Below are 19171 nucleotides of genomic sequence, written 5' to 3'. Positions count from 1 at the left end.
TGATAATGGGGGACGCGATTGTGTTGCTTTGATGGGAGATTGAGTACCGTGATTAGGAGCGTGCGATGAGAGTGTTTTTGTTTGAATTTTACTTTGAATCGCACGGATTGAGTTCGCTGGCACTTGTTTTGGAGCAACCTGTATGTTATGTTGATTGGTCTTCTTTGTGGGGATTGGGTGAGTGGTTGCGCAGTTCTAAGTTTGGCAATCATTTTGTAGCTTTGTTTTAATTGATCTTATTGAAAGATAATGCTGAATATATTTTGTAGCTTAATGTTTCGTTGAAACTTGCTTCAAACGCGAGATCCCTTTCAAAGGAACGACCCGGCCGAAGCACCGATTTTGAAACAGCCTGTACACCCATTTAAATCATACAAACGTACACACGGGATTTTCTTGAACGCAGTTCCCGTCGTACACTAAGCCGCATTCGAGAGGATACATCCTCAAAGGGCGGTTGCCTTGGAGCCTCCTGTACATCCATTTAAATCGCGCATGATACAAATAGACTTTCTCTTCCCAAAGCAGCTCGCTAATAACCTCCAAACAGGAAATTCATAATTCAACAATCCTATGAAATTTATTCCGTCCCAAGTGGATGAATCGGCCCGCGGTTCCACGTAGCCGCCTATTTTGCTGCGGCCTGTACGTCCATTTAAATCCTGCTCGCAGAAATTATGTACAGAAAATGTCGTTTCCTTTCCGTTCCTTTCCTTTCTTCTTCCCTCGCCTCCGCTCGCCTCGCCACCCCGCAATCCTCCCCCATCTCTCTCTCTCTTTCTCTCTCTCACTCCTCTTCTCCTCGTCCTTTTTTTTTTAATGAGGTTATTAACGACCCCTAAATAGGGAATTCATAATTCGTCGGAGTGTACGCGGCGTGCCGCGGCGTTTGTGTGCGGCTTTTCAAGTGGGATACACATCACGTTACTGAAAGTTATTTATAATGCACCGTTGGTCGTGGCCGAGGCTCAGACGCGAATTGTATATGATGGAATCGTGTGTATGATAGCTACCACTCCGTGGGTACAGTGTCGGTCAAAAGTCCCCGCGATTAGCTTGTCCCCCCGGTGATGATCCTTGTCTTTGCCTCATCTTGGCCTCATTGCCCGGGCTGCTGTTACCATTCACGTTACTAATCCCGTCTCCCCTCCGTCCCGCTCCGCCCCCTCCGCCCTCCTCTTTCTCCTCTCGCACTTTCCGCTGTTAATCTCGGCGCATTCATCGTTTTATTACAGCGCGACCGGCGTTATTTCACGTCCGCCGATTGTACTAACGAGACGTAATCTCGACCGGTGTTATTCCCGAATTTTTCTTCGATCCTGCCGCGCGGAGCGATCATTAAACGGCCGAATATAGATGGAACCGGCCCGGGTCGAGAAGAAAAAGGGGAAAAAAAAGGTGAGCCGCGGGTGGGGGGGAGAAAAAAGTTTTTGATCGATGTGTACGTCGGGGATCCCTCTCCGCGTGCCGCGCGTTCCCCGGCCGCGTAATGTTTTCGAAATCCGATGGCATCCGAGCCGGGGCAACAAAGAAACCACATTTTTGGTCGTTTGTTAATCCCTCGACGTAACCTCCTGGCCAACTTTCATTATATTTTTTTCCCTCCGTTCCATCGTTCCCTCGCCGTTGTCCTTTTTGTGTACTACCCGTGTCACGAGACGTAATAACAGCAGCAGAGGCTGGTGATCGAAAATGTCGGGAAACGGGACAACCAGCCGGGCGGAGGGGGGGACACACAGTGAAATCCCGTTGTCGAAGGTTAAAAATAGAGAAGTGAAAACTAGCACGAGAAGCGGTTTTTATAAGCGCGATATAAAATAAATCACGATTCCCCGGGAGGGGTTGCATCAGCGAAATTGAACGGGACCGGACACGCGCGCGGGAACATCTCTCTCTCTGGCCGCCATTGTTCTCTCGTACGGCGCGCGCGCGTAATATTTCATTATTATTCCACGACGGTACGAAATAATTTATCGACACGCGGAACGTAAAACCCTTGATTTTTCAACATTAATGCATATTTAACCGTCAAATGGATTTCGCCGCTTCACTATGCATGATAAAGCTATTCAATGGTATCGCGGGAGAGCCACTCCGGTTGTTCGACGCATCGATTCAACGCATCGATTCAACGCATCGATTCAACGCCGGTGCCTTCCGCCGTTGTTGTCGAACGGGGGTTTCATTAAAAATGAAACTGTGATTGAACGATTTTTCGACTGTTTTTCACCCCCTCCCGCCGAAAACATATACATAGGCACGTTGCTATCAATATTGACCTATAGCGCGTGTTGTTTTCTTTTCTTTTTTTTTTTTTGTTTTGTGCATCTCCACCGTGGACAATATAAGTCTGGTTTGAGCATTGAATAACATGTTTTCGAAATGTACAAATTTGTTTCCCACGATCCTTTTATGCGTCGTTTTACATAATGCCCGGCGACCGGCGTCGAAAGCATTCCCGGGGATCCGTTCGTCATTTAGTAATAATATTAACAATAAAATATCTCCGCTCGCCGACACGCGAAAATAGGAAATAAAATCCGGACGCGCGGATAGGCGGAATAAAATGGGATTGAAATGCGAACGTTAACGTTCGCCCGGGCGAATTAACATAAAATTTACATCCTTTTTTGACAATGGCCGACATCATATTACGAAGGATATAAATCACGCTCGGCTGGGAATCGTTCGAATGCATTTCCAATGATTTATTCGGGAACGGTAATCCTATTTCATTTAACGTACATTATTTTTCTTTATCTCCCGCGCTCCACCTTTTTCAATTTCAAATATGTTTCAATTAACGGAATGCCGTCAGCGATTCTTCCTTTGGAATTCCCGGAACGTTAATCCGACGGTATTTAATGTTATTTTTCTTCATCTCGGACATTCCCGTTCCCGCTCTTGTAATTCGAAAATATGTTTCGTTTAAATGTGATCTCGCGATTCTTCATTCGAAATCCACGGAAACGTTGCTCCGACGGCATTTAACATTATTCAACCTTCGTCCCCGAGGATTCTCGTTTCCAGCTTTTCCCCGGGTCGACGCGCGACCGAATTAATAGAATAAAAAGCAAATGTTCCACTAATCGAAAGTTCGATTATCAGCGCGCCGCGCCGGTTGTTTCCCAATTAATTCCGGCGAAATCCGACTGCAGCCGGACGCAACTTTAAACCACTTTGTCCGGCCGTTCGCCAAGTGAAATTAACATTTCTCCCTTCTCGCAACAGCCCCGGTAACGGGCATTTTTATACGCGCCGTCGAAACCCGCGGATCGGCTTATCGTTTTGTGCCCTGTTCCGTAGCTGGTTTCGGTTTATCGTCTCGCATTGATTGCGCCTGCCGGCCGAGTGTAACGCCGCCCGAGCCAAATGTCGAATCGATGGTCAATTTCTATTACGTAGCACGAATATATCTATGAATGACCCGTCGCACCTTGCAACGAGGTTAGAGGACCGTCAGGTCAAATCGATAATCCGTTTAATCCGCCCCGCGCCACCCCCTCCGGCCGCCCCTCGTAAAAAAGCAGCTACGAAAAACACGCGCGCGTCCCTTTCTCCCGATAAATGAGCCGTTTATTTTCAGGCCGGGGCAAGTTCAACTTTCAACAAAATAAAGCGTTGCTCACTGATTGATGTCAATCTGTACGAACCGGATTGCAACGAGAAATGTGGGCGATCGGTTTAGAAATCGGAAGATAATTACTTAGATCGTATTTTTGGGAATCAATTGTTTCTTTTGAATTGCAACCGATTTGCTCATTTTTGTTGAGTAATTAACGGATTAGAGTCGAACACGCGCGCGTCCCTTTGTCCCGATAAATGAGCCGTTTATTTTCAGGCCGGGGCAAGTTCAACTTTCAACAAAATAAAGCGTTGCTCACCGATTGATGTCAATCTGTACGAACCGTTTCTAACTCGTTGCAACCGATTTGCTGATTTTTGTTGAGTAATTAACGGATCGATGTTCGTTAAATTGGAGTGACTTAGGAAAAGATTGTTTGGATTATGTTTGTTACACTCGTCTGTTTCGTTTCTCTTGGTTTTGTCTATTGAACTAGTGATTTTTATCGTGGTCCGTTTGATTAATCTATCGAGGTTAATATTCGAAAGATTCAGGTGGCCTGGAAATAGAGGAGATCATTCGGTAAAATATTTGAACAATTTTCTCATTCTTCTTCATTGTTCCCGTTGAATCGGGAATTGTCATGGTTGACTGATCGAGGTTGATGTTCAGCGAGATTAACGCCCGCTGGGAATTCAATATTTCCGATTGCATTAGTTTTCTCGTAACAGATTCGACGCGATTACACGCCGCGGCGGGTAGTTGTGTTTCGTTAAATATTTAGGGGATCCGTGCTCGCGGCGTAATGTAACGGGAACAGAGAGGAAGAAGCCCGGGGATCGATATAAGTAGACAGTTTGATGTTCATACTATTATCTTAATCCTGTATAATGGAACATTATAGCATCACGAAACATTAATGTTGTATGCATGCACAGGCGTAGCGTGGCTGAAGTGTCTCTCAGCCGGAATTGGAAATGGCCGGGCCGCGCGTTCGAGAAATCATTCGAGCGTTCCGGCGCGTATAAAAATTAAAAGCATAATGGAAACACTCGGAGACGCTTATCTCGTCGAGATAAATTTCGCGTTGCGCCGGGTCAATTGCGGTCGGATCAAAGGTTATTCCGGGCGCTGCGTGTGATTAGATTTTACAAAGATTTACGCTCGCACACCTGCGTTTCCCCGCTCGCGCTCGCGCTTTATTAAATCGCTGCATTTTCCTCTGTCCCCCGGCCTTCCACCTCGAATGGAACTGGTCGATGCAGACGTAAACGCTCGCCAAGTCCCGGCGAACTTTCCAACGTAGCCTTATCGAATTCTGCGATACAGTTATGAAATTCCCAGAAGCTCGATCTTCGTGTTCCGAGCTAATAATTCACGAGGAAATTAGTAGAATCGATAGATCACTCTTCAATGTAAAAGACAATCGAAAAATGTCCGAGACTTGCAGACATTTACCAGGGACTTGCGCCGACAAGAGGATAAGCGTGTCTCGTAGTTTATAACCCGAAGCATACAACGGTGCAAGAATTTCTAGGACTTGCGCTCGTCTACTACGGACTTGCGCGGTCGAAAGGATTACCGCGGAATACACCGTTGAACCGTATATTTTCAAGTATGATTCACACGGTTTTAACCGGGAAGCGGCGGTGACACGTCTCGCGCTAAAAATACAAGCCAAGGGAGGTGTTATTAAACCCTTGCCGCGATCGATCGCTCGCGCCGAGCAAACGAAAGGAAACGCCGAGTTACTACTTAATATTGAGAACTCGCGAGCGAGAGCTGGTATTCTGGAAATTAAATCCGGACTTTGTAACGAACCACCTTGAACGGGCGAGCGATCGATATCCTCGCCCACGCTTTTCATCCTTTCTTCTTTCGTCCGCCCGCCACCGCGGCCGTAATAAAGCATACATTCGCCCGTTGACGTTAACGCGTCCGCACAAGCACGGTCCGTCTCTGTCCGTAAATCTTCTCCACCCCAGTTTTTCCTTCTCTCTATCCGCGAAGAATCCCCCTCGACGACCAGCTAATTGTATTCCATTTTCTCTGTTCGCAGGTATGTAGCAGCCGGATCCTCGGTGTTTTAAAGACAACCGACGCGACGGGTGAGATCCGTTCAAAACAGTCCGACTCGGCAGCATGCAAATTGAATCGCACGGCAAAGTAGAAAAATAGATTAGCCCTTTGCGTCCCCGTGAGTATATCACCGTTGAAACGAAAGTTTCTGTTTTCCTTCGCGCCGACGAGGATTTCATCGGCGAACGCCGCGTTCCGTCTGTCTCCGGCTTCGATTAAGAAGTTCCATCGCGTAAACTCGTTACGGGAAACGTACGCGATTAAATTCTCCGCGGGAAAGTGTTCGAAGGGCGCCGGGAAAAATGAAACTTCTTCTTTTTCCCGCCGTTAACCCTTTGTACACCATCTTTGCTCTGTTCTTCGGAGAAATGGGTCAGGCAACTTTGCATAAACTCGATAAGTCGTGAAACCTAACTCCGCGCCGCGTTAAAAATTTCAAGGAACTCCCGGGGAACAGATAGAATTCATCTCCGGTAATAAGGTCGTGTTCCCGAATAATAATAAATCTGCTTTAATAAAACACTTCCGCGATTTCGGACCTGAACTTCGCCGGGGAGCGAAAAAAGCGGGCGCTCGCACGGGTAGAACTGGGAATCCTCTTTTCCTTCGTGCCGCGGACGTTTCGCGAGGATCTTTGCTTAAATGAAATGGAATTAAACAAAAATGACAGAACGAAAGGGAGAAAATACGAGGAGACCGAGCCCCTTGCCTCGTAGTTAATTAACTGTTATTAAATTGTGTTCAAAGCGGTGTGTAGGGTGGCCTATTATCGTTGATTCAGTGGGCAAGGGGATGACGGTTGAGGAGAAGAATCGAGTCGTGAATGTTGAGTGAAATTTATAAAGCGGAGACTTTGCCGCTAATAAACCGCTCCTAGAAAATCGTTGCAAATTAGATCAATGTTTATTCATTTATAATTCATCCAACTCGACACTCTCATTTTCAAAATCTTCCTCCCCTAATCGATCAGCCAAATTCCTAATGGCTGTATTAACCCATTCGAGACGGCGATTTTTTTCGAACACGGTCCCCAGGAGCGAGATTCTGTCACGGGGTTTTCCAATTAAGTTTTTTAACCCTTTGCACTCGAGAATATTTTTCGCAACAAATATTCCTTATTTTCTGATGAAATATCAATAGTATTTTTTAAGTGACGAAACTACTTTATTTCGATGTTCCATGTGTTGGTGGATTACAGAAAATTTAATATTGTATTTTAAATTTTATAATTTCATTGGGTTAGATCATATGGTGAAAGGCGCCTCTCGAGCGCAAGGGATTAAAATCTCTAGACGATAGTCATAAAAACTGAATTTTTTTATTGCTGGTGAGTACGTTTATTTCGTTTTTCTATACTTTACGGATACTATTAATTCAAAAAAAGTCTTATCTCGACGACTACTTTACTCGGAATAACTGATAAATGCTCATTATTATTATTGCACACACGATGTGCAATTGGTCTCGAACGGGGTTAAAACTCTCCTCCAATTTCCCAATTTCACAACTCAACTTTCGTAAACACCGATGTTCCACGCTTTACAAATCCCCATTCACCGTGGAAACTCTACAGAAAACTCCACAGCTTATTTACGGGACACCATAAAGCAGATTAGAGCCGCGTGATCCGGAATATCGGTTCGAACGACGATTCCGGCTCGAGCCGGAGAAGATCTCGTCAAACGATCCGAAACCACCGCGTCGAATCCGTTTCGCAGCTTGAATAATAGACGAGCCACCCTCGACGCGCGCCGTCAACGGTTATATCCAGCGGACCCGTCGATTTCCGCGACGCCCGACGTTCGCCCGAACTTTTGATTACCGCGGGACGCTTGTTGCTTTGGGATCCGCGGTCGGCGCAACAAGCGAATTCATTTCGTGTTTATTACTTAACGCGCCGCGGAATCGCACAATCGAACGGTAGCACGATGAGTCATAAAATTCTGATTCGATTACGTCTGGGTGACTTTCTCCGGAGCGCGCGGTGGCTGTTGGGACTCTCGGGCCGCCCGTAACCGTGCATAAAGGATTTATTAAATTGTCATCGAAAGCCGGATACCGGCGGCGGCGGCGGCGGCGCGGCGTAAGCGTTCCGCGCGGACCGATTTTATCGGGAATCGTTGGCTGACCTCCCTCTGATCTTCTTACAATATCAAAATCGGATGATCGCCGGCGATATCCATTGTTCCCCGGCGCCGCGCCGATGGAACAGAGGTTTTCTTTCGTAAATACAGCCCGGTTTTTCCTCTCTTGACAGACGGTCCCAGGGAATTCCACGAAAATTCTATCCGCTTCCGGCCGCGCAGGCCGGGCATTCCACCCCCCTCGGACGCGCGGCCTTGATAAAGAATTCCCGTTGAATTTATATAATAAAAGGGAACTGATTATACACAATATCCGCGGGTAATTTTTCCCCCGGCAAATTGGCAACGGAATTCACGGTGAATTTTTATATCAACGAAAATGGAATTTATTATGCGCGCGGCAACGCCGGCGCGCTCCGCTCGGCAAATTGACGGAGGATTCGCGGGGAAATTATGCACGGTGTTTTCGAGATTGATGCGATACGAGCGCGATTTTACACGAGGCGAGTAAATTGAAAATGGGAATTATTTTCCCGTGCGACTCTTTTTCGAGATAATCGCGTTTCAAAGGCTGAAATATTGGACTGTCTTGCCGGAGCTCGTCCGAAACAACTTGACGATGATAAAATAATCTATATTTCTCCGGGAATTTTTCACGCGAAATCGGCCCTTCGAGTTTTATCGTAACTTGCGAGATTTCAATATGATATTAAAGCCAAGCAAACGGATGTAATATTCCTCCATCAAATTTTCGTCGGAGACAGCTCGATCCCATAAACTCTCTCTCTCGTAATCTGCTTTCGCGAAAATATTATTCGCCCCCGTCGAATGAACTTGTTACTCCCTGCACATTCGACGGAACACTTAACCCTTTTATATTCAAATTACTCGACTCGCGTGGGGAACCTCAGGCGCGGCGGGCGGTTTTTTTTGTTGCACGTTCACGCGAGGCGTCGCGGTTTTTCTTACGAGGAACCTCGAAAATCTGTCTTTCTTTCTAGACACATGTTGTGACGTTCATAAAGTTTCATTCGGAAACAGATTTTTAAGTTCCTCTTCTTAGACGTCGCAGGGGTTCATTAACCCCTTGCCGTACAATGACGAGTGAGATCGTGATGAAGATTTCGGGATTAATTTAACCCATTAAAGTGTAACTTTGAAGTCACGCATCAATAGACTGGGTTAAATTGACTTATTTAATTTTTTATTGCAAAATGACGAATGACATTAAATGATTAATCGACTTAAACTTTTATACACGCAGGCGTTTACGTTCAACGTCATTGTAACTTCAAAGTTACAAAATATATTCGTTTTAATAAAAATATTAAAATTATTGAATACATTTTTAATTTGTGTGCATATGTTGATATTTATTACTTTCATACTGCGTAAATTTTGTTATAATCACGAAACAAAATTCGGCCCATAGAGGGTTAATAAACATGAATATTGTTCAATGCGCATGGATCAAAGCAAAAAACTATTTTGTTATTATCAATATATTGAAAGAAAATTTGTACATAAAGTGCAGTGGACAATTTCTTTGCGTTTCTTCTAAACTGCTGATAGAAACATTTTGCACGAGCTTAGTAGCAAAAGTAAATAATACGGCAAGGGGTTGACACGTCGAATGCCATGGGGGTCACCGGTGACCCTCAACCGAATCGAATTACTATACTTCACTCGATGAAACGATTATTTGAAAACATTTTTATATTATAAATAATACTGCCTAGTGCAGAATTTTTGTTCATAATTATAACAAAATCTATGCAGTGTAAAATTAATAAATATCCACATATGAATACGAATTAACAATATATTCAATAGTTTCAGTAATTTCATCAAACGAATATATTTTGGAACTTCCAAGTTACAATGACGCTAAACTTTCACGCCTGGGCATATAAAAGTTTAAGTTAACTGATTACTTAATTCTACTCACCACTTTGAGTGCAAAATGAAATAAATCAACAAGATGCCAATATACTGATAAGTGACTTCAAAGTTACGTGGGCCTACATTACATATAATATTATATTTTTGCATTTTGTGTATTTTGCTTTATGAAATCGTGTGGCGTTCAACGTGTTAAAATAAAATTACTGGTTTCTTTTATTCGATCTTAATCCGATTGGACGAAGATACTTAAGTTTCGCAACGAACCGAAATGATTTTCGACGAGCGTTCGGCGCAGAAAGAGGCTTCGAGAGGTTCTCTTATGGGGGCTGACCCATTGAAAACGACTGTCAGCGCGGCGTTATCTTCATTGAAAGCGATGACCGGTCGGTTTATTAATATACGGAAAACCAAAATTTTATTTGGCCCCGCGCCGCTCGCGGAAATCGGAATAAACCGGCCGCGCCGCGTTATTAAACAAGGGATTAACGTATGTATGGTAATAAAATGGCGAGGAATTTTACGAACACCGCGCTGCGCTGGCCCGCGTCGCATAAAAGTGTTGCCCGTTGTTCGCTGCAATTTAATTATGGATCGATACAGCAATAAAACAGGAAATTAACTGTCACGGGCAAGGGCGGTGGGTCGCCGGGTCGCGCGGCTGTATAATTTACGGCCCGATCGGATCGCGTTTTTCAAATTCGAATGGTTATGAATAATTATAGAAACAATCGGAGTTGATTCTTCGGCGAACTTCTTGCTTGGAGTTGCGTTGATGCAGTTGGAGCTCGAATATTTCAATGTTTAACCGACGCGCTTGTTAATATATACGATTCTGTACTGTCTTTTTCTAGTTTTAGTATTATACTATACTTCTGATATCTTTCTGTAATTTTAGTATCACCCTGTGCTTCTAATATCTTTCTCTAATTTTAATATCACCCTGTGCTTCTAATATCTTTCTCTAATTTAAGTATAATCCTATGCTTCTAATATCTTGTTCTACTTTTAGTATTATTCTATGCTTCTAGTATCTTCCTCTAATTTTAGTATCATCCTATGCTTCTAGTATCTTTCCCTACTTATAGTATCATCCTATGCTTCTAATATCTTTCTCTAATTTTAGTATAATCCCATGCTTCTAATATCTTGTTCTATTTACCATGATCCTACGCTTCTAATACCTTTCCCTAATTTTACGATCCCATACCTCCAATATCTTTCTCAACTTCACTACAATTCCATACTTCCATAGCTCACGCAAAGCGTTAATACGCTTCTAACTCAATTCCCAAGCAAACGGAAACGTCCCCGAAAAATATTCTCCGCCGCCAAACCCCTCAACGCCGCAAAGCTCAAAGATACGAACCGTTTCGCCCGGAATCCTTAAGCGAAGATTCACGCGTTCCGACTTTCTCGTCGCAGCACCGACCGAATCGTAGCAAATAGATTTCCTCACAGCCTCGTCAAGAAAATCGTTCCAGGAACGCGATTCTCAGTCGCACTCGTATTTCTCATTTTCCGAATCCCTCGCGTGAAAGTCCGCGCGAACAATTGTCCGGCCGGCGTGCGCGCGCGGAAATACGAGCCCGGCCGGTGCAACGACGTTTTGATTAGATAATCGGGTATTTATTACGACGATCAAAATAACACGCATCCACGGCGTAACGCGGCTGGAAAACGATTCCCAGAAGCATCACGGGTAAAAAGTACTCCAGATCTGTCGGCGCGCGGCCTGATTTATCGTGTCTCCGTTTACCCGATTACCGGTGTCGTCCGATACGCGCGTGCCGCGGCGCGTCATCGGCGCCCTGACGCGGGATCCACGCGTAAAGGTAACCATAGACGAGATATCTGTTTCCGCGCTCGTAAACATGCTAATTGTGCGGGAGAATTATTGCTGGGAGCGGACTCGGATCGCCGGAGTCCTCGGCTACTTCACTTAATGTGCCTTTGTTAATAGCCCATTTTCTTTGCGCGATATTCCGTAGCTCGGCAGAGGTTATTTACGAGATTTCTTGTACCGCGTCGCGCGGAAGCGTACGGCAAGCGTTCTGTTTTGCTGCTCAACGCTGGAACCACCGAGCGTTTAATACGATTAGTATGCGATACCTTAATAAAAATCATGGATTGTTTTCTGTTCGGATATTCATTATAGTGTTCAAGCGAGACTGTTTCTTGAGAGCTAGGAATATTCCTTCAAGGTATCGATAATTGCGGAAACCAGAGGGATGAGTCATTTTGACGGTTCTAGTGTTGAAATAATTTTAAGTTAACCCCTTGGTCTATGATTTCTTTCTCAACTCTGATCGACACGGCTACTTTGTCATTAACCCTTTGCACTCCAAAGTTTTTCACCAGAAATATTTCAACATTTTCTGATGAGGTGAAGACGATATTTTGTAAAACCAACTGGAGAAATTCACGTGAATTGACGGACAAAGCTCTTTTACGTCAATATTTCTCAGATTAATGCATTATATGAAGTATAATATTAAATATCAAACTTTATAGCTTCACTGTAGGAAATCAAGTGGTGACTGAGAGTCACCTTTGGAGTGCAAAGGGTTAATTGAATGACAACGTCAGGAAGTCTTTATTATTGACATCGGAATTGTTGTAACGCTCGGAATGATTAATTTTTGTCGTTGCCTGTGCCTCGAAACGGGCCACCGTCGCCTAATCCCGAGACGCCGGTGCGAAAAGGCGTCCGCGGCAGGACGTAATCGAGAAGAAGCGGCAAGCCAAGCTCATTGTCCACGCTACTTACTTATTTACCATGTGGAATTACAAAAGAGTCGCGGGATCGAGCGGAAGGGTGCTCGAGAAACCTAAGGAAGCCGGACGAGAGGAAAATGAAACAGAAACGGAAGCGTGAAAACCCGATGAAAGGGAGATCGCGGTGGTGGGAAGAGGGGGTTGGTCGGTCGGTTCGCCGGTCCACGTTGAAAGGGGTTGGGGAGGGAGGGGGGGGGAGAGAAGTCGCCGGGAAAACGAAGGAAACAGGCGAGAAACGGGGGTGGAAAAAGCCGGATGAAAGGCGCGATGGTACATTGCGGACCCTCGATATCGGAGTTTTCTCATTTGTGATTCATTATCACCCCTTTTTCGTACAGCCAGTCACTCTCTCCTTTTTCTCCTTCATCTTTCATCCCTTCCGATTAACATTTCTTTTCGCCCATTCACTTTCCACCGCCTGGAGAACAGTCAAACAAGACGCGGTCTGAGCCCTTTCACGTCGCTCTATCGCTTTTCTAATTGCAATCAGCGGTTAAACGCTTTAAATCCGATTATCCGGTAACCTTCCTCAGCGTCGAGTGTGCCTCGACGTTGATTCTACTCGCAGGTACTCGCGCATTAAGTCGCGTGCCACGTTTTTTGGATTTAAATATAATTAACCCTTGGCAGTCGTGTGTCGAGTCGGACACGACGTTCCATTTTATTGCAACCTCTACTTGTTTTAACAATTATTTCTATATTTATTTGTAGTATCACAATTGTACCATGTAAAGGTAACATTTCAGTGACTCCCAAGTATTCTTAAATAAATAATGCGTCATATTCAGCTGTAATTGAATGAACTGACGGCGACGCGAACCTCAAAGTGAAAAACCGAGAGCACTTCGGACCGCAAAGGGTTAAAGAGAAGAATTGTTTGCAATTCGTCGTTTAAGCGGAAATTCGGTTGAAAAATGGTAAGATCCGTGCTCCTTTTGATTCGGGAACTGAATTACGTTCTATTTCTACGTGGAAAAATTGTAAATAACGAGATCATCCGTTTTTCCGCTAAACATCGATGAGATCGTATCACTTCAGAAAGTCAGTTACGCTTTTCTATTTCTACGTAGGAAAATCGAATACCGCGATCGTTCCGTCATTCCCAAGTAGGTAACAACAACGACAAAAATAAATAATTAAATATAATTAAAACAAACTCAATGTGACTCTACGAACCGATAGATCGGCACTTTTATCGTAACAGCTACTCGATCAGTTGAAAGAACTCTGTAACCTTGTGTAAACCGCAACAATGCAGTTGTCGCATTGCAGATTAATCGGCGTTGTACTCGGCAAATTATCGAATCACTTTATCCAACGATTTCACGTTGCACCGTTTCGTATCTTTTTAGTGATCGTAAACTCGTCGTCCGCTGGTGCCAGCGTTGATTCGATGATTTACCACGGCTGGTGGTTCACTTTCCCCGGGAATAATTTATTTCCAATTAAGTGGCTGCATTGTAAACCGTGAAGCGCACACGTGGACGACAAGAGGCGGGGGAACGGGGTGCGAGGGAGGGGAGGCGCGTCGTGTCAAGGACGTAAACAAGCAACGACCATGCATTTATTAATACCAGTAGTTCTCCGTGCCCCGGACTCGTCGCTAATAGATTCAAATTGGATATCCTTAAATTGCTTCTTCGCTGTTCGACTCGGGGATCGCGGCGCACGCGCGCGCGCGCGCGCTAACGATCCTCCTCTCGTTTGTTAATTCGTTTCCAGTGCCGATTGACGTTGTAACGAGTTGCGTGCGACCGGCTCTCTCGCGAGGAGACGCGGCGGATCGGCCGCGAGCCCGCTGATAAAATCAGCGGATGAATGAGACACAATTTTCTGCGCGGAATGCCTTGCCTCCGCGACTAATTGTGTATTTGTTTTGAACAGTTCCTTTTAAGCGTGTATTCTCTTTCTGTAATTTTATCCGCACGAGGCCTGGACAAAGCGAGACCCAATGAGATCATCGGAACGACTGCATTCGATACACAAGTATTGAGTTCGTGTGCGATTATAAAAAGATAGTTAGATTAGATTTCAATGTACAACGTATAGAGAATTGAATATTTGTTTACCGAATAGTCCACTCGAATTTGCTATTGATTGAGTTCTTTGAAAATTCATGTTCAGCGTCCTTGAGATTTGTTTAATCGCGAAATTTGTTGAATTAGGGGAAAGTAAGAGGATAAAGGAGTTCGAAGGATTCGAGTTTCATGGTTTGTCTAGCGATAAATTCATTGGTCCGTAGGATGGTTCAGTTACTCGTAGCCCTGTGTACAGGTAACATTACAAACAGTTGTTCGATGAGCGCTCGTTACGAAACGTGTATCGATTTCTCCGGGGCCGCGGATTAATTTAAACAAAGGCTCGTTGAACGTAAGTGCTCGTTACCCGTATTCAGATGCAAAGTGTTCATCGTCCCGTGTAATGAACAGCGCGGCTCGCGGAGAGATCTCCGCGTTGACACCTCGGCATTAGCGCGTCAGCCGGACCCCGATGAGGCAAACTGCAATTGCGACACGTCCCCGCCGAGAATTTCTACATTCTTCGGGGACGAGCCGGTTGAGAGTCCGAGTTGATGACAATGCGACCGGTCCCGGTGTACAAACAGCCGTAAAAAGTGTTACATGAATTTCTGTTGAAATCTCGCAAAAGCGGATATGTTTCCCTTCGACCGTAAATTTCTATTATATTCCCAGGTGTTCGGTGTTGCACAATTTCAATTCAGCCGAATTATTTTACTTATTATTCGTATATATACCATTTTTCTATTTTCATGGTTATTTTAATTTTCTATTACACTCCCAATCAATTCTGTTATTTAATACTCATACCATAGGAATCATACAATGATTATTTCCAATATTACAGCACATTGAACAATTATTATTATTGCACTTACAATTCAACTTTTTTACCCATTCTTAACCCTTTGCACTCGAGAATATTTTTCTCAACAAATACTCATTATTTTCTGATGAAATATCAATGACACTTTTTACAGCTGACATAAAGCAACACCTTGTATAAATTAAGTGACAGAACTATTTTATCTCGACGTTCTACGTGTTGATACACTATATAAAATTTAATGAATTTTAAATTTTATCATTCTGTTGGGTCGAATCCAGTGGTAACAGAAAGGTGCCTCTCGAGTGCAAAGGGTAAATACATCATTTTCATTTCTATATTTCCAAGGATACTCCAATTGTCAATTACACTAATCAATTCTATTATATCTCAAAACTCTTAACTCCTTCCACAGGAATTCTCTTATAATTTCATTCAATGTTACAACACATCGATCGCAGATCAAACGAAACGAAAATATTTCCATTTCCGATTAAGATATCGCTGACCCCTTACGCCCACGGTATCAACGGCTCTCGCTCGTTTCGTTTTTATTCGCACGCGACAGGGAGAGACGAAAACAAAAAAAAAACAAAAAAAAAGAGAAATCCTCTGGTCGTATATCCAATTGACTCGTCCGAATTTTCCCGGGTTGGCGAACGACACCGGGGTCCCGGGATCGCGATAACAATCGCGGGGAAGACAGAACGATGGCCCGCTCACTCGCTCGCTCGCTTGCGCGGCATAACGTTTAATTATCAGAAACGAAATGTTGAATCCGTCGCGCGGTGAAAGCAAATCGAATCCCGATGTCACGATTCACGATCAATTTAATGATGCGGGGCTCTCTGCATTCCAGAGATAAAATTCGCGCGTCGCGATAAGAGCCCGCCGGCCGGCGGACTCGTCGGATTTCATTGTTCCCCGATGAACGTCGGTAAAGCGGCGGGAATAAATCCTTTTGCTGGCGGCGGGCCGATTGAAAAAAAAGCCGAGGAGAGAAAGAGCGCAGGAGGGGGTGAAGCAATTAACCGGGACAGCGAAATTCCGCGTCGCGTTAATCCGCGATAGCGGTCTGTCGCTCTTATTGCGTTGGAAATAGGTTCCTTGCTCTTTTCCCGCAGGACTGACAAAGAGTGGACAAGGAACCGGTTTTCCACGGCGAAATTTGCAAACAAGCTTTTCCATCGGTTGAACAAACGATTGTTCGGTAGCCATTCCAGCGTTGTCGTCGCGAACGTTCCAGGGTCACATTATCGTGCAACGCAATGAATTACGCCAGGGGGCAAGAACACTGAAATGATAACGCCCCCTGGCAGCGCCGACGGCTGAGAAATGATTCGGGGGTGGAAAGAAACGTAACGTTCTTAAATCCATCGGCTTATCGCGCGACCGGGAACGTACGGCGCCGGAAAAAGCTGATGATGAACGTTAAATAACGCGGTATCAGCGTCGTACAGCTGTTTCGTAATTAGCGCCGGTTAAGGTGGAGCCTTTCGACCGGCGCAAGTCACCGTTTAATCGCCGCAAGTCCCGAGTGTTTCTTCGCCAATGGAATCCCGGAAGCGCGGGTTACTCGTTACACTTATTCTTTAATCGCCCCGAACCCCCGGCGAGTCCCGGGGAATCGATTCCCGCGTTCGGATCGCGCGACGAACGACCGCGAGCCTCGATATTTACTCGATCGTTACCGAGATCCGAACGATCCCTCGGTTATCCCGGTAATCTACGGTAGCGGGAGGGGCGATTACAGCGGGGCGCGTTCGCACAATGAGATTCTTAAGTGGGTTCCAGTTCATTGCGGGGGATTAAACAAGTCGGGGGAAATCGAATCGTTCGAGCGGCGCGAGAACTGCGCGACGCTCCCGCGGAGTCGTACGGGGAAGATCGTGCGCGCAACCGCGGAGATTAATAAGGATCGCGTACGTCCGGTTGGTAAAGTTGCTCGATCACTATAATCCGGTTGTTCGGAATCACCGTGCGCGCCCGAAACCGGGATTACTCGCGGGACGTGTTTACGCAATCGGAGAAAGAACGTTCCGCGGCGAATAATGGTTATGCTCGCGTGTTTCATTCGCGGACACGCTCGATGCTCATTGGAATTTATGTAAGACCGCGGGGCACCGTGAGAAAAAGATCCCCGGTGATCTTCTCCTGTCTTCGGACGTTTAACCCGTTGCACTTGAACGTTTTCGTGTTACAATCCTCGTTCTCTCGCGAGGTATCGAAAGTACGTTTCATAACTTGCTTCTCGTCTTACAGTTTATACTCTCTTTCGCGGAGGAGAGCGTATGACCTCTCACCCTGTGATTCCTTGCACAACTAATAATACTTAATCGGTAGAAACTCTATTAGAAACAGAATACTGTACAATATATCTGGAAATATTCTATTTAACACTAGGTTTACGGGCATTTATTGTATTATTCTATTATTCCTAAAAGAATCGATGCTCGTTTATTTAGATTGTGGAAACTGGAGATTTGATAGTAGTTAATTAGGGTATACGTCAGTGTGATCGCGTCAATCAAAATCGACGTGAATATTTACGAAATAATATTTCTAAAATCCAATATGCGTCAATTTCACGCGTTCCGTAAACCTAGTGTTAACCGGAACGACTGCAATAACGTTCGCGTTCGCGGAATATAGAGATTTCGATGTTAAACTCCATATCGGGCTTGATAATTCCGCAAACCGAACTAAACGGCGACTAGAAGTCGACTCCGCGGGACCGCGAAGGGTTAAACGTTTCACAGGTTGTCCGGGAGCCCCTCGCGGGATCGGAAAGTAATAATCGCGTCGTTTTATGCATATTTATGCTCAATACACAGCGCGTGTGTACAGTACCGAGGTTCCTCGCAGAACCGGAAATCGGGCTTTGGAGCGACACGCGTGCACGAAACAGTTACTCGAAAATTACAGTGAATTACGGTTAATCGGATGGCGTGGATCTCGCGCGTTAACGACCACGATGAAATAAAAGGATGGCGGTCGGCGAAAGAGGGGGAGTCAGGGACCTGGGAGAGGAAAGAGAGGGTTTGCCGGGAGGGGGTGGTTGGAAGGAAACTGGAAGGTGACGTTATTCATGGACTCGGCCCATTAGCGGATACCGAAACGTGTTAATCGATCGACGCCGGTTTTACCGGACTGCCGGCGCTCATAAGCGATCGTGATGCATACGAATAATCAGAATTAACGTTGCATCGACGATAACAATGACGAGGGACACGCGTCACCGTTGAACGACCCCGCATTCGGAATCGTCGCGATGAAAAAATTAAACTCAATGATTAACTCGTTTCGCGCCATGAGAATTTCGGTTGTATTTTAATTGTGAACTGTGTTGATTTTTCTAATTAGATATTAACCCTTTGCACTCGGAAGTATTTCGCTGGAAATACTTAACGTTTTCTAACTGTACAAAGACGATACTTTTTTAAATGAACTCAAAGAAAAATCACAAATTGCGCGATAGAGATTTTTTATCCGAATATTTCATATACCGATGTATTATGCACAGTTCAATGTTAAATATCAAATTTTAAGGGTTAACCATTTGCACTTGACAGTTTTTTATTTGAAATACTCTATACTGTCTAATCAGATATAGACAAGATTCTTTAAAATGAATTTAACAAGAAATCATATGTAAATCAGGTAACAAAGCTATTCTCTTTCGATATTTCACGTATCGTTGCAGTATACAAAGGCTAATGGTAAATACGACAGTTTATAATTTTGCCGTATCAAATCGCCTCTCGAGTGCAAAGGGTTAAGTTATATTCAAGTTGATAATTTTTATATATTTTGATATTGTTCCTTTGTTCTCGCTGCTTTGTAACGCATACCACTGTGACTACGTGTCAAAAATATTTTCTTACAGAAATTGAGGTTACCATTTATGGTACACGTGGCA

The 19171-nt window shown here is 44.6% G+C and overlaps 1 protein-coding gene across 5 annotated transcripts in view; it reads left to right on the top strand.

Moving 5' to 3' along the window:
• Positions 1-19171, top strand: part of LOC116432657 (uncharacterized) — a 318841-nt gene that overhangs the window by 166785 nt on the left and 132885 nt on the right. The window contains exon 1 of one of the 5 annotated variants that reach the window (XM_031989824.2): positions 29-177. The exons of the other annotated variants lie outside the window; for them this stretch is intronic. Within the exon in view, the coding sequence (XP_031845684.1) occupies positions 148-177 (30 nt within the window). The 5' untranslated portion in view covers positions 29-147. Of the gene's footprint in view, positions 1-28; positions 178-19171 lie in introns of those variants that run through there. 5 annotated transcript variants of the gene reach the window in all.

This window comes from Nomia melanderi, chromosome 1, assembly GCF_051020985.1.
Source record: "Nomia melanderi isolate GNS246 chromosome 1, iyNomMela1, whole genome shotgun sequence".
NCBI lineage: Eukaryota > Metazoa > Arthropoda > Insecta > Hymenoptera > Halictidae > Nomia > Nomia melanderi.
This window is presented reverse-complemented; position numbering and strand designations above follow the sequence as displayed.